This window comes from Taurulus bubalis (genome assembly GCF_910589615.1).
Source record: "Taurulus bubalis genome assembly, chromosome: 4".
NCBI classification, from domain to species: domain Eukaryota; kingdom Metazoa; phylum Chordata; class Actinopteri; order Perciformes; family Cottidae; genus Taurulus; species Taurulus bubalis.
In genome coordinates this window covers 18,954,734-18,982,291 of record NC_136592.1, presented here as the reverse complement: position 1 = coordinate 18,982,291, position 27,558 = coordinate 18,954,734, and the positions used below count along the sequence as shown (strand labels likewise).

The following is a 27,558-nucleotide window of genomic DNA, read 5'->3' as shown; positions in this document are numbered from 1 at the left end:
GTGTTTTTGAGCGTTGGTGTCTGTGTGTGTGTTTTTGAGCGTTGGTGTCTGTGTGTGTGTTTGAGCGCCAGTTGACAGGACAAATTTGTGGCTCGTTAAGAGGCTGTGGCTTTTTACACAGCAATAAAGGAGGTGTAGCAGTGTGTGTGTGTGTGAGAGAGAGAGCGACGGAGCATGCAAGCAGAGTTAGTGTAAGAAAGAAAAACACAAACTGTGTGTGTGTGTGTGTGTGTGTGTGTGTGTGTGACATGGTAATAGGGTTTATACAGTGTTACTCTCTATGTCAGTACAGTGTGTCTATGTGAGTGTGAGACAAACATCTTCCAGCAACACATGTGACCTTGTGTGCATTTGTGTGTGTTTGTGTGTGTATGTGACTGTGTGTAAAGGTGTGAGGTGGCTGGCCAGATGATCACCCATAGCCCAGCCCCAGTGAGGGTAACACCACACTGGTGACCCAGACACATACAAAGTCAGACACACACACACACACACACACACACACACACACACACACACACACACACACACACACACACACACGGACACAGATTTTGACAACTCTGAGAGGGAATGCATTTTCTGTGAAGTTAGTTTCACAGCTAGGGCATGATTGTGGGTGGGATAGGCGGTAGTGAGGGTCTCCCTCACAGTGTTAAGGTGAAGATCCAACACCTTCCAGACAAGACACACACACACACCACACACACACACACACACACACACACACACACACACACACACACACACACACACACACACACACACTAGCTCACTAGCTTTAGCTATAAAGGAACAAGTTTTAACTGTACTAAACGTCTTCATAATCTTCTTTTTTTACTTGAACAGATGCCAGCCCTGTGCATGTGAGCCGATGGGCAGTGTCAATGGTTCATGTAATCCAGACTCAGGGGTGTGTGTGTGTAAGCTGCTGGTAACTGGAGACAAGTGTGATGTATGTCAACCTGGAGCGAGTCATTTCGACCCTGAGAGCCACTTTGGCTGCAGTAAAGGTCTGTTTTACATGCTAACTACACACACACACACACACACACACACACACACACACACACACACACACACACACACACACACACAATAGCAAATCCACACACACTGACTTAAAGACTAACTGCCCCCCCCCCCCCTCCGATTTCCAATCTTTGCACTAAGTTATTGTAAGCTATAGCTGCTGACTACAGCTTCATATGTATCATAAACACATGACAGTGTAATCAATCTTCTCATCTAACGCTCGGCAAGAAAGAGCTTATGTGAATTGTTAAACTACTCCTTAAAGCATCAGCAAAGATTCAGAGCATCAATGATGTAAAAACAAATTCTATGCAGTCTAATTTGGGGGCTGGTGAGACATTTATAGGAAAGCAACATGCTCTAATTATAAACCGTTTGCTCCTGTAAAATTACATAATTGAATCTGTTTAGTCTTTATCTATCATCGTTCATCTCTTTTACTATTTCTGTCTCTGTCTATGCAGCACCCTCCCAACAACCTGCACCAGTAGGTTTTGTTCTCAGTTATTCCTCCATCCGTCTCTCTTGGCATCCGCCTGACTCCCCAAACTCAAACAGACTCAACTACACACTCATCAGGGATGGACAGTCAGTGCATAGCATCCAGAGTCACTATCCTTTCAGTAGGTATCCACACAGGTTCAATCTCATTTTTTCCATTTCAAAATACACATGAAACAAACATTGTTTTCCAAACTCATTTCCCACCTCTCTCCAATCTCCATCCTACTTCCCCGTTTTCTTTCAGGCCCTGAATCATTTGAAGACACTGTTTTGTTTCCCTACTCAAACTACTCTTACTGGCTTGTAACAGCTAGTGTGGCCGGTGAGACAATAAGTGCATCAGCCTCGTTTCAAACTTTGGGTGCACCGCCAGAAGTAGAACAGCTCCTGTTAAACCTTGTAGGACGACCCGGTCCAACCACTGCTAGCTTTGACTGGAGCACGCCACGAAATGATACAGGCCCAGTGGAAAGGTAAGTAAGAAGAGCAAGGAGCGGAGGGTTTAGAGGCAGAGGACCTGGGACTAAAGTCAAAATTATGATTGAAAAATATGTACTCCAACCTGTGGGTCTTCAAAGTGAGAAACAATTTCCAGTTGCCGTACATGGCTCCTAACTGAAGCTGACCGCCGACAAGATTGTCATGATCAACGTCAATCATTCAACTTATACCATGTGTATGTGCTAAACGTAGTCAACAAGGACGAGTGAGCTATTAAAGACCCTCTTGGAGATGCCATTTCTAACAAAACATTCAAAATTGATAATCCCTTCAAGCAAGCCAGTCAATTGAGGTGAAGTAGATTTAGAACGCTTCAGTTAGGTTGAATGTGTTGATAATTAAAGGAGAAACAAGAGATGGAGAACATCAGAAATAAAGAACAACCAAGTAGAGGACTTTTGGATGCAGGAGGAAAGATTGGGGGAAATAATTTGGGTAAGAAGGAAAGGAAAATATTGTATTTGTCTCAAACACAGTTTCCCTGAGTGTAGAAAAATAGAAGATGAAACATTTGAGAGAAATGGCATAATACAGTAGGTTACTAAGTGAGGTTGTGGTAAATGGGAAGAGATAGAGGGTTGACATATGAATAGAAAAGATTCGACAAGTTTGAAGATGAAGAGAGAAACATGGAACGTTTGGAAACAGGATGGGTCGATTAGCACTTTCAATTATTTATATATTTTTAAGATTATTTTGGGGGCATTTTTGCTTATAATGTATGGCTGAGAGATAGGAAATGCGGAAGCGGGGGGTGACCTGCAACAATAGCCAGGACTTCTGAATTGCTGCCTACTATTCAAACCATTGACATTGTAGTTTACAGTACATGGTACACGTCTTAGTCTCTAGGTCCCTGTGACATCCCAGCACTAGTTTATAACTGACCCACACTGTAAAACCGTTCCAGTGATAGCTAGAGAAATGAAGATAAGAGGATTTGATCATCACATCTCCCACAGGTTTGTCCTATCATCCATGGAGCCGAGTGGAGCAGAGCCTGTCATGCACTACAGAGGCCTATCTACAGAGGCTGTGGCAAGCGGTCTAAAGCCCTTCACCCAATATACTGTAACACTGGAGGTATGTGGGGCAAACAGCTGCCAGTATTTTTACTTTGAACTTGTATTTATATTTATAGTATTATTATATAAATGTGAAACAACTGTATCTTCAGAATGATTCAACAAGTATGGCTCAAGCATACTTGTTGAATCATTCTGAAGGTACAGTTGTTTCACACAATCAGATGCACATTAAAAGCATTTAGAGCCTACAATATGTAAATGACTAATCATAACCTTGTCTACAGGCGTGCTCCTCTGGTGGGTGCACTTCTACCCCACCATTGTCTCTTCTGACAGCCTCTGCCCCCCCACAACACCAACCCCCGCCCAGAGTCATTGCTACGGGACCTCATACACTGCATGCATCCTGGGAGCCCCCCAGTCAGCCAAATGGTAGGATCCCAGACGTACACATGCATACTGCACACAGCTGCATGTAAAAACATGTAAAAACATGCAAAAACACAAACTGTACACACATCCATGGGGTAAATATGCCCATGTTGTTATAAGAAGTATATTACAACGAAATATCATAACAAATACAGTATGAGTGTTCATTTCAGAATGAATAATACAGTAAAATAATCACACACACTAACATAAAACACTTGCCTAGTAGCATGGCTTTTAGGCTTGCGTCACTGAAAAAGTACAAGAAGCAACTAACAACACAACACATACACAGAAATACGCACTGAACTGGAACTGCCTTTGGTAAATCCAGAGAGCTTTGTAATGGCTCTAAGGCTCAATGTCATACAAAGCCCTGTAACCTGGGTTTTTCTATCTGTTTGTGTCTCGTTTTTTTTCTCTCTCTTTTCCACTGTTATTCTAAGTCTTGTTATATGGGGTTCTCTGTGCCTCCTTACTCCATTTGATATGCCATTAATTTGTTGTTTACAGAATGGTTGATATAGCTTTCAACTGGACACTACTTTAATCTCAGTCCTCACCTATACACCTCCACCTTTTTTGATCTGTTTTTTTTTCCTCAACTTGGCGAACCCTGTCATTTGTCTTGAATCAGCTGAGGTAGTCTCAACTATAATCATGGTTTTTTCTAGCAATTTAGAAAACGAAGGGTTGAATGATCCTTTTGATGCATGTGCCATATGTGAAAATAAAGAGAAACTGAAGAAGAGATTGGTTGGAAGAGATCAATTTAAATAGAACGCAACAGTGCATTTTTTGTTAAATGGGGGTAAAAGCATAGTGTTGGCCTGGTTAGCATTATTGCCTCGACCTTCCCTGTTGTGATTTGCAATTGTGGATTCTCTTGACAGTAGTGCATTTGTATTATTTTTTCATGTCATCTGCTTTCAGCTTTTCATTACTATCTCTTCTGGACTTTTCTCCATGATGCTTTTGACAGGGTATAGATTGATTTTGTAATTTAATTTAGGAATTACAATATAATTAACAGACAGCAACGATAGAAAAAAATATCACTACTGCTTTACTTGCTCTAATTAATATATTATTATCAGTGGAAGCTGATGTTGTATGGACTTCAAGAGGAACAGATATAAAGACAGAAATAGTAAGATAACGCATTTTATATATTCATTAGAGAAAGGAGGGATTGTCAATAGTTCAGAAAAGTTTCCAAGATGTATTCACAGAGTATTTTTAGAGCCTAAAGCTAGATTACTGCAGGCTGCAACCTCAGATTCTAAAGTCGCATTGGACAACTCTACAAAAAAGTCTATGAGAAATTGACCCTACATCTCACTTGATTTATTACCTCATTAAACATTGTAAACATGAGTATATGGTCTCAATCTCTAGTTTCAAGTCTTCTTCAATGCAGCATGATGTTCATTTAGTAAAAATAAATAGTAAAGCAGGGTATGCTTTCGGGTGTTGCTACCTTGTGATTGACAGGTTGATACCATGACGTTGTTCGGTTTGGGTCTAATAACTATAGATCTTTCACTCTGTGTTTCACTTCTTATATTTAGTCTGTGGTTTATAGCTATAAGTATTCAAATACACTAATGAACTACTCTATTTGCACTGATATCAGAGTAGTGGGAAAGGGAATAGAAAGGGAAGGGTAAAGAGAGGTTCCACGTTAAGCTTCTCCATATTATTTTATTTGTATTTTACACTTATAACAGCATTTGGACACTCATCTATTCCATAGTGGGTCTGTAAGTCTCTTATTGTATGTTGGTGCTGCCTGTTTGTCCTCATCCTAAACCAGCTCTGTCATTTTATTATTAACAAGTGGAATAGCGCATGAGCGATTAGGACAACAGCCTGGTTTCCACCAGAGACCTAAACAGGACTAGCCAGGACTTAGTCATTATCAGCCTGTTTTCTACAACAGGGCCAAACACTGGCCAGGGCTTTCTCATTATTTGTGGTATTCGATTTTTCGCAAAACAACATCACTGTATTAAAGACAATTTACATCCTGTTGCCAATGGGGATGAGAATTATGCAGGGCTGCAGCTTCTAACACACTCTTGATGCTTTGACTCTTTTATCACAAACAGGCTGAATTGGCACTTTAAATTCAATAAAAAAGAGTTGTTAGGATAAAAAAAGAAAACCGATGCAGTGTTTCCCAAACAATTTCTGTAGATGCAGCTGTTCCTTCCCTTATTTGATTTCAGAAATAACTGTTTTGTGTTTAGTGTTGTTGTAGTCATCAGTACTAATCTTTTTCATACTTTTTTGCTATTTTGCGTTCTGTACAGGTGTTATCACAAGGTATGAAGTTTTTCTTCGTGGACCAATAGAATCACAGAATTCTTCAAGTCCTGCTGTTGAGAAGCGAGTGTTCCTCAGCGCTGGTTGGCTGGATCCAAGTGTTTCCCCAGAAGTACAGCTTTCTTCCAATGGGAGCTCAGTCGCACCCCCTAAGAGCAGAGCCATTGTAGGAGATCTGCAGGCGTTTTCTCCTTATCAAATGAGAGTTGTGAGCATCAATATGGCAGGAAGTGTCACGTCCGGGTGGGCCACAGCACGCACCATGGAGGGAGGTTTGTATAGCTCATGATCATAGTTAAATTAAGCTTACATGGACTTGGTGTGTATCCGGGGTCAATAAGAGGGCTAATTTAAATCATTTTACTTCTAAAATTTTAGTTTAAGATGATATTTATGGAAGTTGATATTTGAATTAAGCTTTAAGTGATTACACACCAGAACACTACTTTAAATAGAAGTTAGGATCTGAATAGCCAACATTTGTGCTTGTGAATGCTGTGGTTGACCTTCCCAAAAACAGAAGAATGTAGCATAAATTAAGGCCAGAAATATTTATATATCTGTGTAATATAATCAAGTGATGTTTTGGTCAAAATAAGTCTACCAGATGATGATGTATGTAACACAAAATGAATAGTATTAAATTCAAATTAAACAGGCATTTGTCAAAAGAAATGTAGATAATAGGAGGAGGGAGGAAATAAAAACAGTGTGTGGGTGAGGGGAATCTCATTAAGGTATTTGAATTTCAAATAGATGATATGGCTCATTAGGACTAAACGATTGCCTCCAACATCACTCTAAGCTATGTGTCTGGATAACAAGCATATGATAACACCATTTTAAATTTGAAGTGTGTGTCGGTGTTTGTGCACGTTCGTGCGCGGTGTCAGAAAGAAAGAATATGATTGTGGTTATGTCTACCATGAATCACATTTCACAGCATATTTCACAGCTAGATGCCATCAACAACAGAATAAAAGAATCTTTTTTTTTAATCTGTCATGTAATAGTGACTATCACAACCGTAGAATTATGGAATGCTTAAATCCATTAAATCCACATAATATCCACTAAGTCTTGATTTTGAATATATTTCTTTGTGTCTAAATAAGTATAATCATTTTAATTAGCACACTGTAAAAGGTTAATTTTTATTGTAATAGGTGGCAGACAACAAAAAACTTCCCCAAAAATATTGAGGCATCAACAACAGTGTTAATAAGTGTTTACAGCGCAGAGATATAACAAAGTCTCAGATTTAGGTGTCATGCAAATATAATCGAAGAAAAAATGCCCCTTTTAAGACTCTTTTAGAAATAGATATCAGCTAACTTGCCAACCTAAAATCTATGGATGTATAAAGAAAATTGCATGCAGTGTCGGAGGCTCAGTGCACATTGAGCCCAAAAAGTTAAGCTTCCTTTGATGAATTAGCTATATTTTCAGCTTCAGTGGACCCATAGAGTAAGCACACTAGCGTTTTATTTAACCCCGCTTCTCGACCGCTCAGCCTCAGCTCGCTCACATGAGCAGCAGTTCATTATAACTCTGGATGCGGCTATTAGTGCATTGAAATAAGGGCTATTCATGTACTTTTCCTGGGATGTTGATTTTAACCCCCCAAACAATTGAGACCCCTCTTTCCCAATGTGTGTCTGAGGAAAAGTATTTTTGGGCCCAATGGCATCAAGTGACAGACCAAGAAGTTTGCAACATCCACCCGTCAAGCGCTAGGATTGGCAATTATTTCTATATTTACTGATTTGTTAAATTTTTCAACATTACTTATGGGTTTCTTCAACAGATTTGTGATATCACTCTTATAAGAATGCATTAATGATTTGTTATTGAATAGTTGAACATTAATGAAGTGCTAACTGTGGTGTTTGATATATGTCTATATTATACATAACTGTGTGGCCATGTTTCCAGTCCCAGAGTGGATGCCTCCTCCAGAAGTGTTTACACTGTCATCCACCAGTCTCAAAGTTTCATGGAGTGCAGCTGAGGGTCAAGGGATCATTGCCAGAGGACAGGTCACAGAATTTCGGGTCAACTTGCTCAATGAACAGACCAACAATCCCTATGCTCCTCCGGTTATTAGTCAGGTGACGTACGCACACACTTCCCCTTGCACACCCTTAAGCAATTAATAAGCACACAATAAGCAAAACAACTATCAAACTTTAACATGTTTAGTTTTGCGAAAACTGTGTTTTTTTGCTAAAAGTCATTTTTTTAATTCCCTCTTTGTCTCACTTTGTCAGGTCTTACATAGGGTGGGTCCATCGTCACTGCCTGTTCATTTAGTGAAAGGACTGAAGCCGTACCATGTTTACAACTTCACCATTACACTTTGTACAAAGACGGGTTGCATTTCCAGTCTGCCAAGCTCAGGGCGGACCCTACCAGCAGGTAAAACTAAAAGATACGCACACAAACACACATGGATGCAGACAAACAGAAACAAAAGTACCTGAGGCTTCACAACAGTTATCAGCTTGGTAGAAAATAGGTTTGAAGACATGAAATAGCTGACCATACAGTATATAGATAGATCATTTTAGCCAGATACAAACTGCGTGCTGTATTGAATCATTAAAGTGTGTGATATTCTCTTCATAACAACTGCAACACAGGCTTCTAACATAATGCACACTCATATCCAAAAGCACACAGTCAGTCATTGGGTACTTGAGCGGCGACAACATTTGTCGTTTTAACCAGAGGGGATATTCATGGTGTGCGGCAGTAAAAACAATTTACTGTTAATTACAAGGAGAAAAAAATGAGCACACACTTCCTGCTGGCCATGAATCAAACACACACACAGAGTTATAGAAACACACATACAGTGTCTCTCTGTCTTAGATTTATAACCATTATGGTAGTAGAATGAATTAGCTGCGTTTAATAACTGGGACACAAATCTCTGGGACCGAGATGAGCACTAATTGATCAGTGCAGGATGACATAGACGCACACGCAATTTTTATTCATCGTCTTTATCTGTCCTGTTTTTTTCTGACAGTCTGTTGCTTTTTCACTCTTTCACTCAATCCATCCTTCACTGCTATCTCTTCCTGTCACTTTCACTTAAACACAACATAGCACATGGCAGCAGACAAACATGAATCACTCTGCAATATAAATATTACACACACATATCCACACAGGACCCTCCAACATACTTTCCATCTGTTCACACATGGTCTCTACTCTTGCCGCTCATTTTATGTCTTTTGGGGTTTTGAATTTGTTTTGTTCATCCCTTTAGGTGAATAGACAATGGGTGCGCTGAGTGGTTGTGAAAAAAAGAAGCTTTTATCTATAAATAGTTTGAACATACTCTAAACAGCTACATCTGTTGCCATAGAGAATATTTTCATTTCACACAATTTTCAAAAAAAGTCCTTCCTTATGTTTATTGTGATGAATGATACTTCATATTGTAATCGGTAGACTTTTTAAATGTATTTTTAATGACTACATCTGTTGACACACTGAAAATGTTTATTTTAACTGATTCCAAAGACTTCTCTTGACTGTAATACAGTACAGTACAATATGGCTTATTGTACCCAGTTGACTTTTTGAATGTATTTTTAACAGCCACATCTGTTGCTATCATTTTGTTTCATCCAACACCAAAGATGTCCCTTGTTTCAACTATAAGAAATGATAATGGCATATGCCGTTTAGAAGATTTTTTTGAATATGCATAGCATGTACCACTTCATTGGGTGTTGAGTTTCTGTCGTAGCTCCACACCTCATATCACTTTTTCTCATTCATTTTTAAATCATCTTGAGTGTTCACAGAAAATATATACTCATATGTTTTTGCGCATATTTTAATCTATCAGAAGGTCCAAACCCCCTTAAAAAACGTATTAGTATTAAAACAGTTTTTCCTCTGTAACCTATCAACAATAGGTAGCAGATTTCCATTTATTCTTTTTTTTTCTACAATTATTTTAGTTGTAGACAGCCATATTTCAAACCTTTCTTCAGTCAGTTGACAGTTGTTGGTTGTTGTTGTTTTTTTGTTAATATATAGTTCCTTCAAGGTTTCTCCTCCCAACCAACTATAACCTCTTTGGCCCTTGTTGTTAGTAAAACATCTGCAGAAAGAACTGATTTAGTTTTTAAATAATATTTTACAGAAATCAAATGAACATTGTTATGTATATACCCTGAGTGAAACTGTTTGTGGAGGAAAATGATCCTCACATTAAGTGGTACTTCTAGTAGGAAGTACTTGAGCATGGTACTGATGCACTGATAAATCTACCACACATAAGGCTGTGCCATTAGAGCCAGCTACCATCTGCTGTAAGTGAGCAGACAACATCTGCGAAACCACTGGAGTTACACCAAAGCACATGACTGAACATTAGTGTGCACACTGAGACGGACGTAACGACACAAGGAAAGCGCTCTGCGTCCATGTGTGTGGATGCATTTGCAATTGTTTCAATGTGAATGTCTTTACACAAAGTTATCGATCAAGACGTAAAGTGAGTGGATAATCAGGGACTGATGGTGATGTTTTATGTATCCTACATCCATAAAGGCTTGTTCAACAAGACATACACACAGAGAGACACACACACACACGTACACACTCACACTGTAACACCACTCAACAGAACAGGAACTTTATTGATTTACGCATAATTGGCCTGAGGCCCTTCTTGAGGAGAGAAATATGCATGGCAAGGGATCGCGATGTCAATAAGTGGTGTGCTTGTGTGCGTGGTGTAACTGTACGCTAAGAGCCTGTTAAGACATGTCAGTCGCTGTAAAAACAGAAAACACACACACATGCACAATTGCTCCTGGGAGCTGGCCCATGATTTAGCTGCTTCATTACCATGTCGGCAGCTAAAATTAACCTTTCTGGTGGACTGTTAACCTTGTGTGTGGGTGTACATGTGTGTGTTTGTGCAGATGCATGATGAAGCAAGTGGCTTTTGTCAAACTGAATGTGTCATAGTGTTAAGTACATTTCAGTGAATTAACAAGCAGACACAATACATGAATATGTGACACGCAAAGAATACAGGACAGCACATTAGAATCCCATCGATCACCAGCTGTCTCATATGACACAATACACACCAACAAACATATGCACACACACACTCAACGTTTGCTATGTTTATCCACCAAGTTTAGAGGATAGAAGACTGGTTGTTGTCCACCATAAGCCGGGCACTATTGCTCCAAATGATTACAACCTGTATCCCCAATAATGCTGAATTTGATTAAGTTGCGTCACTGTTACATAGTAGAGCTGCCAGTTTTAAAAGATTTTGCGCCACATGTAATAACATTACAGTCAGTATTTAGTTACACTTTAGGCTCTTTCGGTAATCACTGTACAATCGTGTTTCAGACAGCAGAGTTCAATGTCTAGCTGTCAGAAATCAGCACACAGAAGCACACGTTTTATTAAATAAATGTATTGTGCCACCCCCCAAAAAATGTAAAATTGTATTACTGATCTCTATTATCATTGTGGAGCTCTCCCGTGAGAGAAATAAAAAATGAATGGTTTGAAAGAAGCAGCAGGTAATGTTACACTGCAATAGACAATGTTCACCTGGATATTGATTTGCATAAAAGGCGGTGAGATAGCTTTTGGTGTGAATTAACTCGTCAATGTTTGTTTGCGCCTGAGAGACAATTGAAGATACAAGAAAATGGGGGAACTTTCATACCTGCCACATAAGAATATTTCTGTTTTCACAAAGGCTTCTTGCATCAGGCCCATTCACTTTTCATTGATCAAACAAAATGAAACTTAAATTAAACTTAAAAGTTTAGTAGGAGGAAAAAATACCGGTACTTAGATTTCTTCTGTAAAAAAAAAACATTGTAGAATGAGAAATGGAGTAATCTGGAAAGAGCAGCCAGAATTTGCCTGAGGTTTTTAACCAGTCCAGTCTAATGGTAAATGGACTGTACTTGTACCTGTACCACCGATCCTCTGATTGAAGTACGACCTCCCCACTCACCACTGAGACACAGTCGGCCTAATCCTTCTTTTTTGTTGTAAAGTACACATATTCCCTGTTCAATGATGTCTTGTACCATCACAGGTGACAATAGCTCTACTAGGATGAGTGAATCAGTTATAATACCTTCAGTAACATTGCCGTCTCACAGTTGCCTGAGGTCAGTCTCGTTTGATCAAACAACAAAACCAGCAGAGCATGGCCCATTTTGCCACTGGGTTTACACAGGATCCCAGGAAACCTGGCTTGCCCTCTGATGCAGTGAAAAGCTTGTGTTGCTTGATGTACAGATGAACAAAGCTCGGTTGTTCACAAGATAAACGCCTGCTACGGACAAATTCAATACCATCACAATTGATCTACTTTAATTTAGAAACAGACACATTTGTGCATTGTAATCTACCCGCGTATTTTTGAACCATCTGGCGCTAATACACATAAACACACACACTCATTCAGACAAAAAGTTGATACCTACACAGTGGCGGCTGGTGTAAAAAAAAAATTGTAGGTCCATCTAATCAATTTCACAAAACATCCCCAGATGATTCAATGCAAAAAAACACTTTGACATAATATGGACATCTTATTAATACAATTTAGTAAGTAAATATATATATTTGTGTATATATATATATGTATATATATACATATATATATATATATGTATATATATACATATATCATGTCACATACCCCTCCGAAAGATAGTCCTGCACTTGACTGACGATTTCAAATGTATTGATAAATTCCCAAAACCAACGTAAGAGCTGTGTACAAAGGCACAAACGATAATTATGTGTGCTTACTCCTCGTTTGCATTAATAGCACACACACACACACACACAGCCAAAACTCAATTTCCAATTTCCTTAAAATATACACAGTTATTACATGTATAACAACTTGAACTAACCTTGTGCCTCTTCCGTGGAGTGCAATACTGTTACTGTTTCTAATTTGTATACAAAACTGACCATATTTTCAGTAGCTTTTGACATTCAATCCGAGCACCATGCAACTTCCTTTTTAACCTCGCGAGCCGCCTTCAAAATAAAAGCATCTCATCTTACAGGAAACAAGATAAATATAGCTTAACGCAGGCAAAACATATGCAACAAAAAGAAACACATTGATTGACAAACAATTTCTAAAGCCAGAACACAAATTGGGTTACTTACATATCATATAATAACCGACAGCATAATTTTTACGACAAGTACTTCATGTCCCTTACTCCTGTAACTGTCCATGCTGGATCGGTCCCCGTTGATTTAAAAAGCAAGCATGGAAAGTAAAATACTACGTTTGCACGACTGCATCCAGCAGCTAGCTTAGTGAAACCGTCCCGGTGTAGCTTAGCCGTCTCCACAGAAGCTGCTTCTCTTTCCCGCCAGTCTGTTGTCTTAGGGTGAGGTCCGGTGGATCTGGCAGCAGGTGTTTTACCTGTAGTTTCTATGCCAGTTCTTTTCTCAAACGGGTGTTGAAGGAGAGATTATATATACCGAGTTAGCGTTTGGTCTCCTTTGAAGAGCAGTGCTCGCACTTGCCATTGTCATGTTGTTAAAATGTGTGGCGCCTCGAGAGACTTGCCTTGACAAGAGACTTGCCTTGACAAGAGACGCTGATTGGCTGAATTGTATGTCACTCATTTATATCTTTAATCAGTGATAATCAAATCGATTCGGCCTGGCACGGCGCAGTAGAGATGTGCACGGGGGCAGCTGAGAGGTGCACGGGCAACAAGCAGGAAAAGCATAAAAAAAAATGTTTTGGGGTGGCTCAAGGTGGCCCCGTGGTCCTCTGTTAGTCGGCCGCCACTGTACCTGCATATGAATGCAGAATCTGTAGGCAATCAGACAAGATTCTCTGAAGCATTCTGGTTTGTAGTCCATTTGTTGTCCGTTTGTGGTTAGAGCAGACTTTGGTTACATGCAGTGGAGAGCAAAATAGGCAGAACGCAGACTGTAAACAACATCCAGCACATTAAAGTAGAAGTCTTGGCCCATTATCTGGATATCCCCTGGCTACACTTGAAGCCCCTAAGTCGAAATCGTCATCAGACATCCAAGATATCTCAGATTTTGGCTAAACCAAAAGAATAATTAGCTTTCTAGCACTTCATTCATCAATTAAGTACACTACTGTTTAAGGTCCGTGTGTATGCATGTGTCTCTGTCTGTGTGTGTGGCACAGTCAATGTTCTAAATGTCACCATAGCTCATTTCAATAGACTAGTAAGCTATCGATTGGCAGTAATTTATGGTTTGATGTGCCAAGATGAGCCGCCTAAGACAACCTGTCCACTTCCCTTTTAAGAGCTCTATTAGAACTCACACTAAAGATGGTCCGCATGTGTGTCACCAAGAGCTAATTTACTCTTACCACAGACCATTTAGACCATTACTGAAACACACACATACACACACACACACATACACACGCACACACACACACACACACACACACACACACACACACAGAAAGAAACACAACGATGAAATGACACTTAATGCACGCACATCTTCCCCATCTCGACACCAGTCCATCACTTGCCTCTCTATCCTTTCCTATATGTCCTCTCACCATATCAGCCAGTCGGTGTTTGATTTATGATACATGTGGAAGCTACAGCTCAAGTCGTGCTCAGTATTTTTCAAAGGGACATTCAATTTAACATCTAAAGTGAAAGAGGGAAATTAAATTGACCCTCTGTTAAATTGAAATTGGGCTTTTTTGCAGTCTAGACATACAGTAAGTATTTGATAAAACGTGCCAAGACTTTTGTCTTCTGGGTAAAAATAACATCAAGTTTACAAGATCAGTGTATTGATGATTACAACCACAACATGAGAATGTCTTTGAGAATGTTAAGTGTGGTGCATTTCTTAAGTGTTTCTATGTGCTCATGTTTACATACACTTACCAAACAAAGCACTTTTTGTAAAAACAATAAGGCGGTTCACAATTCCATATATTATGGAAATCCGATTAAAATATTAGACGTGTTTTTATTTGCTTTGAGTTGACATTCAATCTCTCATTTTCTACCTTTCTCTCCTCAGCTCCAACAGGACTGTCTCCTCCTCAGTTACATCCAGTAAATGAAACCACCATTCAAATAGACTGGGACCCCCCAGCGCAACTCAATGGACCAGACCCACTATATCAGGTCTGATAGAGGATTTGCTTAAATACAGTATGCCAGTTTACATTGTTTTTTGTAAGCTTTCTGTGTGTGTGTGTGTGTGTGTGTGTGTGTGTGTGTGTATGTGTGTGTGTGTGTGTGTGTGTGTGTGTGTGTGTGTGTGTGTGTGTGTGTGTGTGTGTGTGTGTGTGTATTGTTTTTGATCTATTTAGCCTTGCTAGCACCATGACTCCAGGGGGAGCAATATTTGTTTGCTCTTAGTCCTCAACCTTCATACCAGAAAACTTTCTTTTTCTTTTTTTAGGTGGAGAGGACAGACATCTCTCTCTCTGACCCACGAGATCCTGTTGTCAGAGGAACCAGGTTCTCAGGAAACGGTTACTACCAGTTTCCCAGTGATACCCTTCCTGTCAACACTGACTTCACGGGTAAGAAAGGAGTGTATATCTCAGTACATGCGGATGTCTGTGTGTGTCAGAAAATGGACGACATGACCATCTGCATTACTATACACTGCACATGTGTGTATGTGTGCACATGCATATTACATGCCTGTATGTGTTGGTATGTTCTGTGTTGTTCGGGATCGCACTGCAGTCTCTCAGTCTTCTACTGACATTCCTTTAGAATGACTTCCCCCGTCATCTTAAAGGACAATTATCTTTCTGTTTACCAGCATCATTAGAGGGTTGAGCTGCACAGCCAAACATGTTCTGCTTCATCTGAGAACATCACCCAGTCTGACGCTCATAATTAATGACTGCTGATACTAATCAGTGGGATTTGAGCGGTCAAAGCTCTTCGAAGCCACTTGAGATTACTTCACTATCCTGTATAAACCCTGTATCACCAGCTATGTCTTTCTGGGTGGACAAAATGTTTAAATTTGGGTCATAGATTACGCCTTCTCAAGCCATGTTAAAACTGAATAATAAATGTAAAAAATGAATTTGTATCTGTCGGTAAACCAGTTCTAAAACTGCTGACAAAAACCTGACTGGCTAGATCAAAGTTTTCATCTGTAATCCTTATGTGACCGTGACAACTGTAATTGAGTCAACAAATCTCTCTGTGTTGCTCACATAATCTTGTTCCACTAAAATACCCAAATACGTTTGCCACCCACCCAGAGTATACTGTTCATTTTACATCTAATATATCAAGAGCATCAAGAGTGTCCAAATACTGAAGAGAACCACAGGAGCTGAGGGTGATTTTTAGTGCCCTAAAAGCAGCAGTTTTCATGTACACACACACACGCACGCACGCACGCACGCACGCACGCACGCACGCACGCACACACACACACACACACACACACACACACACACACACACACACACACACACACACACACACACCTAGATTGAATATTTCACTGCATCTGAGTGGTTAATGAAAAACACTGTTTTTTGTAAAGGCTTTTTGAAGGTCGCATAGAAATTGAGAAGAAATTAAATTAGAGAGGTAAGCCACCCTATACGATATAACAATAATATATTAAACTCAAAATAATAACTTAGAATGAGCTTTTTATTAGAATAAGAAATATGTTTGATTTTGTGACTTGCCTTTGAGGTGTTTTTACACACTATTTTGTAACTCAGCGTTTATTGATTTTTTTGGGGCCAACAGTCATTCAACAAAGCAATAAATTCACATAACACACACAAGTCAATTTCCTAATATTTTAGTTTTATACCTAAAAGATCACCATTAGAGCATACACATCTTGAATTACTGTTCTAGATTCTAGTTTCTGTTCTAGATTTAGATTTAGAACAGAAACTCAATTATCAAGGTCTTTTAATATTTTCTATAGATTCAATTATCTATGCATTATTGTGTTCTCTTCTCTAGTCTCCTTTCTTCACAAAGGATAACTTGTGTGTTATTATGGATGTGAGTAGACGGAATGTGTATAACTGTATGCATGTGAAAAAGGGTGTGGCTGAAACAGAACATTCTACAGAACATTAAGCAAACCTTGTCTGGACTATAATTTACAAAGATCACAGATCTGAGATCTCTGTTCTGTACAATTTACTCCTTCTCGAGCTGAATAGTCAGATTATTATATTAAATGCTGAGAAGTCCCAATGGCTGTTTTACCTTTTATTCTCTATATAAGCTCATGTTTCCTGGTTCTTGTTCATTGCGCTCTCAGAACGCTGTATTTTTATCCAAAATCAACAAATTATGATTTTTGATCTTATCCATGCTCTTTCAGCACAAAGGTAAATAGAGGTCTCTGAATACTGCCAGCAAATAGATGATGAGTTTTGCTATTGAGCAGTGGTTCTCATCTCCTCCACTTTCCTCCTTCATAAAGGGTAATGGATCAGACAATCACTTTCAGACCGGATCTATTCTGGACCATGAATGTGTCGGCAGTCCTCAAACCATCGCCCTTTTACAACCATCAATACTAATAGCATCATCTACAGACAATTATTCCCATCGAAGCGCATGGAACAGCGAACAAATCAAAGCCAAATTGGATTATGAATGTAATGCAGTGTAATGCCCCCTCGAGAGTCAATTGATCACAGAGGAGAGACTCGTCAATCGTTGGTGTCTTATGGAAACCTAGTAACTCCGACAATGACAAATGGAACATATTTATATGATTAGAATCTTTGTATATTTTGTTTTGTTCAGTTTCATAATGCAACAGCTCAGGATATTTAATTCAGCAAACATCAAGACATTGCTTGGAAATTGGGGTCTTTTGAGTCTTGAGAAAATATTCATGCTTCAGAAGATCCTGGTGGGCTTCCTGTAGGAAACAGCAAATCCTAAATTTTCTCCATCAACATTATGCAGCATTAAAGGAATATTAGCAGTTTTTTGTTTTCATAAATTGTTCATTCAGGTTCTTACTAGCCTGTAAATTAGGCTACGGCACATCTTTGATCAGAGCCAATATTCTGTATGTTACATCTTAATTAAAATCAAGACATTACCATGTAAAATCACATGATGTTTGCCATTCACTTAATTGAATGACCTCTTTACTCAAATTATTTTGGCAAATAGGTTGTTTTCCATGTGCAATTATTGTGATAGAGGTGGATGTTTCCATTATGATAAGTCTGTTCACTTGTGATTAACGATGCTTCTTAATGCTGAATGAATTTAGGATACTTGAGGTCAATATTTACTACACTGAATCTTACTTTAGATAAAACCGGATTATAACCATATGCAATCACGCTGTGATATGAATACCCTGTAAGTGCTTGTTTCCATAAATGCATGCTAGTCCATTCATCTTATCTGTAATGCTTCTTTATCTGAAGCTCTACAATGTGACTTACTGCTCTCCTTGTTCATCTTTGAATTAAGGACATTGGTTCTAAACAGATTATGAAATTCTCTCTCCTCATTTGTAATTCTTCAGTATTTCAGCCTGAAATGGCCGGATTGGAACGAGGATGAGGGCCTGCTCATATTTTCCCTAACCCAGATGTATTTCTACAACCCACAATCAATGAAGAGAGATGAAACATTTAAAACAGTTTAGAAAAAACAAAGACAAAATGAATGCAGGAACAAATAGACTTGGATAATTTCCAGACATGTCTAATGCAGTACATTCTGCAGCACCACTGCAGCAACTGAGCAGAAAAGAGGGAAATGTTAAATGATACAAATTATTTTTCCTTAATTAATATGATTGATTGCCAGGCATTGACGTTGAGAGGAGGGGGGGTGGGGGGGGTGGGGGGGGGGGGGGGGGGGGGGGGGTAGATGTGTGAAGGGAAAGTTTGCACAGACATCATTAGTTTTTCTCCATTTAAAGATTAATCAGAAGAGGCTGGGCTCTTTAATTCTGTCATTTGTATATTTAATGGGCTGCTGCAGAATCTATGGGTGTAATTAGCTAGCTGCCGCGCTCTCATTAATACGCCAGGCTCTGATTAATGCCAGCACAGAGCTAACATGACTGGAGTTATTCAGGTTATGTTGTGTAGATGATTACACACAACCTCCACTGTTTACTGAGACAGAGAGAGGAGAAACAATACAATAGCACTTGAAACAATACCTGTATTGTTTCAAGTGCTATTTAATAAGACTATACTTAAAACGTTAAATGGCTGAATACTGCAACTTTGGAATGTTACAGATTGTTAAATAAAACATAATTCCTCTTTTGTTCACTTTGGCACAGAGAGAGAGAGGAGAGAGAGAGGGAGAGAGAGAGCAGCAGTACATTCATTATGAACAATAAACTCTGTTTAAAACAGTCCTTAATTTGTTTTAATTGATAAAAGACCCAATTTGAACAATATAACTGTCTCACTTAACCTAGAGTTGATGGTGTGAATATAATTGGTTTTATGTACTTGTAGGTCATACAATGTTTCTTTACAGTACATTGAGTAATATATCACTCATGAAAGCAACTTCCAGATGTTGACATACCAGCACTATGAAACAACACAGGTTATATTTATTAACAAAGATGTCTGAAAAAGTTTATTTTTCATATTCTTCATGTTCTGGCCAGAAAAGGAGCTGAGCTAACTCAACAATAATTCACAACATGTAAAATGGGTATTGTGGATTATAGATGTTTCTGCATGACCAGTTGTGAGGCATGAAATTGGTGATATTGTTTGGTCAGGTGGTTTGTTGTTCAGTCAATCTCAACACTTTGCCTTAGAGCAGAATGCCTTCATATCTAATGTAAAAAATACAACTGCACAAGAAATATCAGAATGTTACACAAGGTACATAGTGTGCATACATGTATGAACTCCAGAGGATGGTCCTATAATCTATTACAGTGGTACTCCTTTGAAATATTTTTTCAGCCAAGTACCCCCTAACCAGCGCATACCGTTTTTGGTAGGAACAGAAAAAATATGTCGGGTAATGATTGTGTTAAAAAATAGTATTAAATATGAAATGTGTACCCTTAGGGTTCCCATTTGAGGAACACTGATCTATTTAATTGTTGAGCACATTCATCCTCCCAAAAGAATAGATACTTGATTTTATTAGCAGTATCCTTTAGTGCAATTTAAGCAACTTCTTTTCTTTCCACTCCAGCTCAAAGAAAAGCAACATTGTCCGTGTGTTTTTTTAGATGTGGGGCGATATAATGAACATGTTGCCCGGATGGACCACTAATGCTCAACACTTTGTTTCTTGTTTACTAATTTTATTTTTTTATTTTTAACTAGCAATGAAAAGTTGAAAAAGACCCACAATAATTATGTTTAGTAATTTGTTCTCTCTTAATTTTGGAAAATATTAAAAAAATATATTTTACTTTCGAAAGAGAATTACGTGCCATTTTTTAAGATGTTCATTATATAGTACATTCAATTTAAATACAATTAATTGATTTATCAACTGCATTGACATGTGTAGTACTTGTGAGGTGTGAAGGCCTGTTGCGGAACAGTCTGTGTATATTGAGCATTGTATTTTGCATGTGTGTTTCTATGAGCCTGTGGTGTGCACTCTCAGGTGAACAAGTGCATGCTGGACATTTGTGTCTGTGGGATCGCATTGTGCAAGTGTTTGTATGTGCCAGTGTGTGTACGTGCATGTACTCTGTATGTGTAACAGAGACACCTGTCAGGATGTGTGCTCAGGTTTGTCTGTTGAGGGCTCCAAAGTGGTTGTCAGTGTGAAGTAGCACAAGTCCTGTGGGGAAATCTTAAGAAAGTAATGCTGAGCACGAGCAGTGTCACTTAGAAGCTGTACATTCGGACCAAACACAGTGGCCGAGCATGTGTTGACAGTCTGTCCCGTCCTATTGCACGGAGTCACACAAACATGCAGAAACATAATAAGTCACACCAACAGTTGTCTATTGTTACCTTATTGTATCTCTTGCAGATGTTATTATAACAGCAGTATATACAGTATTTTCAAAAGACTACATTTTTGTAAAACAAAGATTAATACTTGACATGATGTATACATTCATATATACAGATACATTAATAGTCACGTTGACCTTTCTGCCATTGCAAATAAGGTCAGAAGAACAATTTCAACAATCCTTAACACCACTACTGCTGTTTGGTTTCTTGAATAATTCATTCAAAGTGGTTTCCTCATAAACACAGCATGACATAAGGAAACTCACATTCTGAAGTACTGGGTTCATCTTAAGACAGTGAAAAAAATCACAATGCACTGAAACAAGTTCAGGATATTGCACAACAGTCCTTTATGATATGACAATATAACAGAATGCATCATCATTTAACCATATAAGGATCTTTTCACACAGCTGTTTTGTATTGTATGAATAATGAACTCCTGTGCTAATGAGGCAGGAATAATAGCAGTGCCACTTCTCCACTGTCAAATCCTGTAGGTGTGTTCGGGTCCCACGGGCCTGTTCCCTGTGGACAGGACTGATTGTGAGTGTGTGAATGTGTACGTTGATTCAAATGTTCGGGCTCAACTTGGAGGGGAATCGAAAGGTTATTTTACAGTTGTAACAGTTGTAATTGATCCAAACCCTTGTATGTCACTGTTTATAATTATTCCTAAAGGGATACAAACCCTTAACACAGGTAGAGGAATAAACAATGAAATTATCATGTTTTGACCTTTGACAGACACGTTTTTGGGCCTTTCGGGGCTGTAGGTGCTGCTCCTGCTTAACCATCATTATGTGCCTTATGTTAACTATGGTCTTTCATTGTGTCCACTTTGATATACATGCATACCATGTTGTACATTCCTCTATAAAGCAGAGATAAAGAGAATACCTAGCTCCCATGTTCACGTCATTGTTGAATGCATAGTTTAAAAGATGAATAACTGTTTGTACCATAGTTAGAGCGGAAAAATGGGAATATATGATACATGGGAAGGAGCAAAGTTGGGAGTAAAAGAGGTAAAAAGAAAATTGAAGATGCAAGGAGAGAAAACATTCAGATGAGGCAATAGGTGGGGAAGAGAGAATGAAAAGGTCAAGAGAAAGAGGAAGAAGGTTAAAAGCGTAGGCAAGGAAAAAAAGGAATGTATGAGCGATCAGGAGAGTGTGACACAGAGAGAAGGTTAAAGGGGGATAATGTAATGTCAGGTATCTGTCATGACTTCACTCATCTCTGTGGTGACAAGGTCATGAATGTAAATGGCAGATGCCTGCTTGATGTACAGAATGCAAGTTCAATGTAAAGAACATCTTTATCTTGTTTTTGCTGTATACTACCACCATAGCAGATTTATGGATGTTCATTTGCAAAGGATATTACAGATAGCTATATCCTTGAGAAGCCATACTGCATGATATCAATATGTGTTTAATGTATCTGTGTTAAGATTTGACTATCTGATTTTTGACTCATTTACTTCACGCAGTGTCTTTGTCTCATATCTTTCCCTCTGCGCTCCCCTGGGGAGGCTTTAGCTTCTCTCTTTTAAGTTTATTACAGACCATATCCTGTAATTTCCCGATGGTTAGAATGTCGTCTTAAAGGAAAAATGAAGTACAGAGGAGCACAGTGAATTTATTCACTTTTCCCTGTAATGTTAATCCTGTCCGACTCGCGCTTTAGACCCTGACATATATGATGTGCATATTGATATTGGTATCCACAATATTATTTGGGAGTTCTCATCTCCATCACCACTTCTTACAAAGGACAAAAGATATGGACCTTTGATCCACTTAGCTGTTGTTGCCAGTACGTGCTATAACCCTGCTTGTAGACCTACAGGCTGTACATTGTAAGTAAAGCCTGATCGGAAATCAGCATACATAAAACATAAACTGTAAACATATTTTGGACTATTTAAATAAGATTGGCAAGTCACTGTGTTTTGCTATACATCAACAGTGAGCATAACCATTGATCCAGAAAGCTCAACACAAACAGATAACAAATAAACAACACAAAAAAGGCAGTTTTTTTTTTTAATAAAGTGAAAACTGGGAGCTCTGAAATGGATAATCTGTATTCATCTTGAGTTTGCCTTGTAACTGTTTGACTTCTCTCCATGTTAAGTGAATTCACACACTAATTATTTTGCAAACACTGGCTTCTGATGAACCCTGGACTGCTTCCATTCAACTCCTCACATCTTCCCACACTTCTCCTTCCCTTCAGAGACAGACCGAGCTGAGGAAATGCACACGTAAATCGCATGCTCGGTGTCGCTATGTGGATCTAGTAGTGGATTAAGATCCAATCTCTGATCCATAGTAACATGACAGGACAGCACGCTGGATGAATTCTGTGCTGTGTGTGCGTGTGTGTGTGTGTGTTAGGGGAAACCCAGAAGTTTCCCACATTGCTGAAGCTTTAATTCACTGTGTATGCATTAACAAATGTTGCAGGACAGCTGTGGTAGATGATGAACAATTAGTATTGTTGTTTTCTCAGATCCCAAATCTATTGTCATTCCAATTGGTGGTTGGGGTGTTAGATAAGATTTATTGTATTTGGGAATAGCATAAAGGGAGCTATACGACTAATCTAGAGCTGGATTATGTTTAACTTTTCATATACAGTATAGCTTGTTTAAAGATTTGAGGAGAGAAAAAAGCCTTATCTGAACGGTCTGACTGGGGGTAATGTTACTGTTATGACTGAGGGTTCTGCCCCTGTACTATAGTATTTTGGAGGATTTACCATCACCATTTTATGGATTTGAGCAAATTTAGAAATTCTGGAGCGAGATGGAACTAAGGTTTTACAATATATATTCTCAAATACTGAAAGTTACCAGAAAATGTAAGACATATCTTTGAATGATCAGATTTAACACCGGGACACCAATGGTCTCTTATTGAGTTCGGCCCTGATTAGAGCTCCCATAACTGTGTGTAAAATGTTCAAGTGCTGAAGTATTGTTTAGCCTGTGCTAAATTAATTCCTGAGGGCAAATTAGAGAAAATGTAATATTTTGCTCTCTCTCTCTCTCTCTTACTGTGTATCAGGTGTTGAGTTGAGTTTCAGTACTCAGTCCCCAGATGGCCTGCTGCTCTGTGCCTTCTCTCCTGGAAATCAGGAAGAGTTCCTGGCCATTCAGCTCAAAAATGGACGCCCCTACTTTTTGTTTGATCCACAGGTATGTTACTTCTTTCTTTGTTTGACCGCAAAGTAAGGATATTTCAAGAGCAATATGCATGATACTATTAATCAATCATTAATAGACAACAGCAATGAACAACCTGGAATCAGGGGTTATTTCTGTGGAAGGAACTTGCTGAGTTTTCCTGCTCCACCTATTCAGACGTATCTCCATCCAGCTTGACTACCATTAAACAAACATAAGACAGAAAGACATTGTGAAATAAATGTTTGAGTTTGTTGCTATCCTTATTGGTAATTTAACCCATTTTGTTTTACCATTTCATGAATTTGTGTAACCCACAGTCCCTCCTTTGTTTTGTCTCTTGCTTTATTATTTAATTCCGCTCACTTTACTTACTTGCTCCTCTTCCTGTGTCTGTTTCTCTTTTTTATTCTGATCCACCTCTGTCTCTGTTCTTTCTTTGCCCCACTCTCGTTCTCTCTGTCTCTCTTCCATTTTCTCTCACTTGCTCTCATCTAATAAATGTGATCTGTAGCCCCTCATTGGTTTCTGTCAGGGAGACGGGAAAAAACTTTGAAAGTGTGTCAACGTTTGAATTGGACTGCAATTAACTCATTCCCTGCAGTCACCACGCGTGAATACCAATTGCAAGCTAATTAAGCTTTACACACACACACACGCACACACATACACACATACACAGCCCTGTTTCCCTTATCCATCCATACAGACACATGTAGGGGGGTTAAAGAGTCAACGACTTAGATGATGAAAGTGATGATGGGAGATGATTACACATACTTCCATGAGGCCACCAACTAATTACACACTCAGACAAACACACACACACACACACACACACACACACACACACACACACACACACTTACACTTTCCTTCCTCATCACTATCCAATACTCGTTATCAAAAAGCCTTCATCAAAATGTAACCATGGGATGAATCTGTGTGTCCTGAGGAGTGCGAGTCAATGAATAGATCCTTGTTGACTCGATGTGTTAGCATGTGTGTCTGTGTTTATGTATACTGCTTGATGTGCGATGGAGCAAGTATGTCTTCTCCAACTGGGTTGATTCCTTTGTTTAGACTAGTTTGGGGTAATTAACAGTGGGAGTGGTGTCACAGCTTATTAGTGTTCCCCTAGATACATATAGCTGGGCCCATTACTTCCCCCTATTAGCCTGTTGAGCTAGCCTTAATGGGATTACCAGTGCAGGGGGGGAGGGGGTAATTTAGCATGACACAGGAAAGTGATATGCTCATAAATATGTGCATGTGTGCCACACACACACACACACACACACACACACACACACACACACACACACATGATAGCACATGATAGTCAGAAACAATACTTGTCACACATAGAAGAGCATTGAAGTTACAGTAGTTTAATGTCACAAACTATTTAACACTCATGCTGAACCCACGCAGTTCACATTATATTGCTGCAGGTGAGTAGTGTTGCATGAGCCACTAGCTGTCTCACTATACAGATGTGTATGTAGCTGCTGTGTCTGACACATGTAACTCTCATTACAGACTCTAAGTTAACTGTCACTGTCTGTTAAATACTTTCGCTAGCACAAATAAACACAATTATATTTTATTGTACCAGCCATGCATCTTGGTTCTCTCTTAGATGACACTGGTGGCTCTTCGTGAAATCTGGAAAGCTTTCATTTTACAGTCCCCCAGCCTTTGGGGAAGAAAATGTTGTAATCTTCAACGACAGATGCTCAACATGAATACCCTAAAATTGGAAATGAATTTGAATTTACCCACTTAATGGTGCTCCATAAATGTGCATTTACTGTAGTACAACCCATGGGGTTCAAATCTTCAACATTTTGGTCCCCTTCAGTCTCTTCACAAACATTTTTTGAATACTGATACATGAACTCAAGCACCTACCCTGTCGTTAAGAAATTCAAGGCAGATGGTTCTTATACTTAAACTTGAGATGACTGCCAGTCACCTGTCAGATTTTGGAGGAGTTAAATACGATATCTTTGACTTCCACCAGTCAACTCTCATCCCATCCACTGCCGCAATATACACATGCGGCTAATGCTGAATAAGCCAACCAAGCTGCATTGTTTTGACTGTGCCTGAACGCTACAATGTGAAGCTAGGGCTAATGGGATCTCAGTTTGGAGTCTGCCAGCTAAGGAGGGTGAAATGCTCTGAAGCAAGATGTGACCTCTTTTGGTCATCGGGGTTTCATTTACTAAAGCCTAATAGACATTTTATGTTTATCAGAAATAACAGGAAACTGCACAGACTCATTTCCTTTTCTGTAAACGCAGACCAATCATGCTTGTGCATACTCACCCCCGAAGGCCCATCCTGAGCCTGGAAAAACCCTGCCACAATAACACACACACACACATGGGTATGCTCAGTGTTTTGCTGGCTGCCAAGTATAGCTGGGAAAGCCGCAGGGGCAGCACTTTGGATAAGTACTATTTGTTGGTATGTGTGTGTCTGTTTCATCCTCCCAGTATCACATACTGTATGTTAAAGAGATTGGGCATTGGGGTATTCTCACTAATCAACAGACCCACACCTTAGTCGAGTGACATCAGCATCATTGGTAAATCTCTGATTTGCTTGAGTGACATGGCTTCAGCTGATGCTATATGTTGCCTGATAAATTAAGTGACTCCCTTGTATCCATTTAATGATAAATGTGTGTGTGTGTGTGTGTGTGTGTGTGTGTGTGTGTGTGTGTGTGTGTGTGTGTGTGTGTGTGTGTGTGTGTGTTTGTGTTTGTGCAATCATGTTCTAAGGGCCTTGCTCAAGGGTTTTTTGCTAGCCAGTGTCTCCAAGAAGGGATTCAAACGGGTGGGTTTTTGTGTATGTAAGAGAGAGAGAGAGAGAGAGAGTCCCTCTATGTTGTCTTGTTAAGTAGAGCTGTCTAGCATTGGTAGTAAAGATGTCAGAGGCTGATATACTCTGGCATTCATACATTTATTGATCTCATCATTAAATCTTCATCACTGAGTGTGTAACTGTGTGTGGATATATGTTATCAGTGTGTTTGTGTCAGTGTGCACACTCGTTACTCTTGTTTTACTACATTACTCTTCGCCCACTTGCTAAAAGCTGATCACAACAATGATGTCATACTTAATAGGTAGCAATAAGCCCTGTAACAACACTTTGATGATTATATGTGCATGTTCGTGTCCTTTTGAGGGGGTGTGTGTGTTTGATGCGTGGTCATCGATCCTTAATGTCTCACCTTGTTCACACAACGGAGGGATAAAGAAGCGAAGTCTGAGTGTTCGATTGCACTATGATTTGAAAATTGGTCATATATTTACTTTAGCTTATTACTATAAGACATAGTTGCGAGACATAGTTGCGAGACATAGTTGCGAGACTAAGACTACCATGTTGAGAGGATGTCTTCACAACACCATTAATGTGTATGTTAGCGGTGGCCCTGACTAAGAATTTACACATCCAATGTTCCGTTTTTGCTCATTGATCCGCTCTGTTTAAGCTTT

The 27,558-nt window shown here is 39.2% G+C and overlaps 1 protein-coding gene across 1 annotated transcript in view; it reads left to right on the top strand.

Annotated features, from left to right (window-relative positions):
• Window positions 1-27,558, top strand: part of ush2a (Usher syndrome 2A (autosomal recessive, mild)) — a 191,107-nt gene that overhangs the window by 45,527 nt on the left and 118,022 nt on the right. Inside the window, exons 18-28 of the mRNA XM_079217420.1 lie at window positions 850-1,013; window positions 1,500-1,658; window positions 1,784-2,012; window positions 3,003-3,123; window positions 3,353-3,500; window positions 5,816-6,100; window positions 7,764-7,939; window positions 8,099-8,246; window positions 14,919-15,025; window positions 15,306-15,429; window positions 23,925-24,055. Of these exons, the coding sequence (XP_079073546.1) occupies window positions 850-1,013; window positions 1,500-1,658; window positions 1,784-2,012; window positions 3,003-3,123; window positions 3,353-3,500; window positions 5,816-6,100; window positions 7,764-7,939; window positions 8,099-8,246; window positions 14,919-15,025; window positions 15,306-15,429; window positions 23,925-24,055 (1,792 nt within the window). The remainder of the gene's footprint in view (window positions 1-849; window positions 1,014-1,499; window positions 1,659-1,783; window positions 2,013-3,002; window positions 3,124-3,352; window positions 3,501-5,815; window positions 6,101-7,763; window positions 7,940-8,098; window positions 8,247-14,918; window positions 15,026-15,305; window positions 15,430-23,924; window positions 24,056-27,558) is intronic.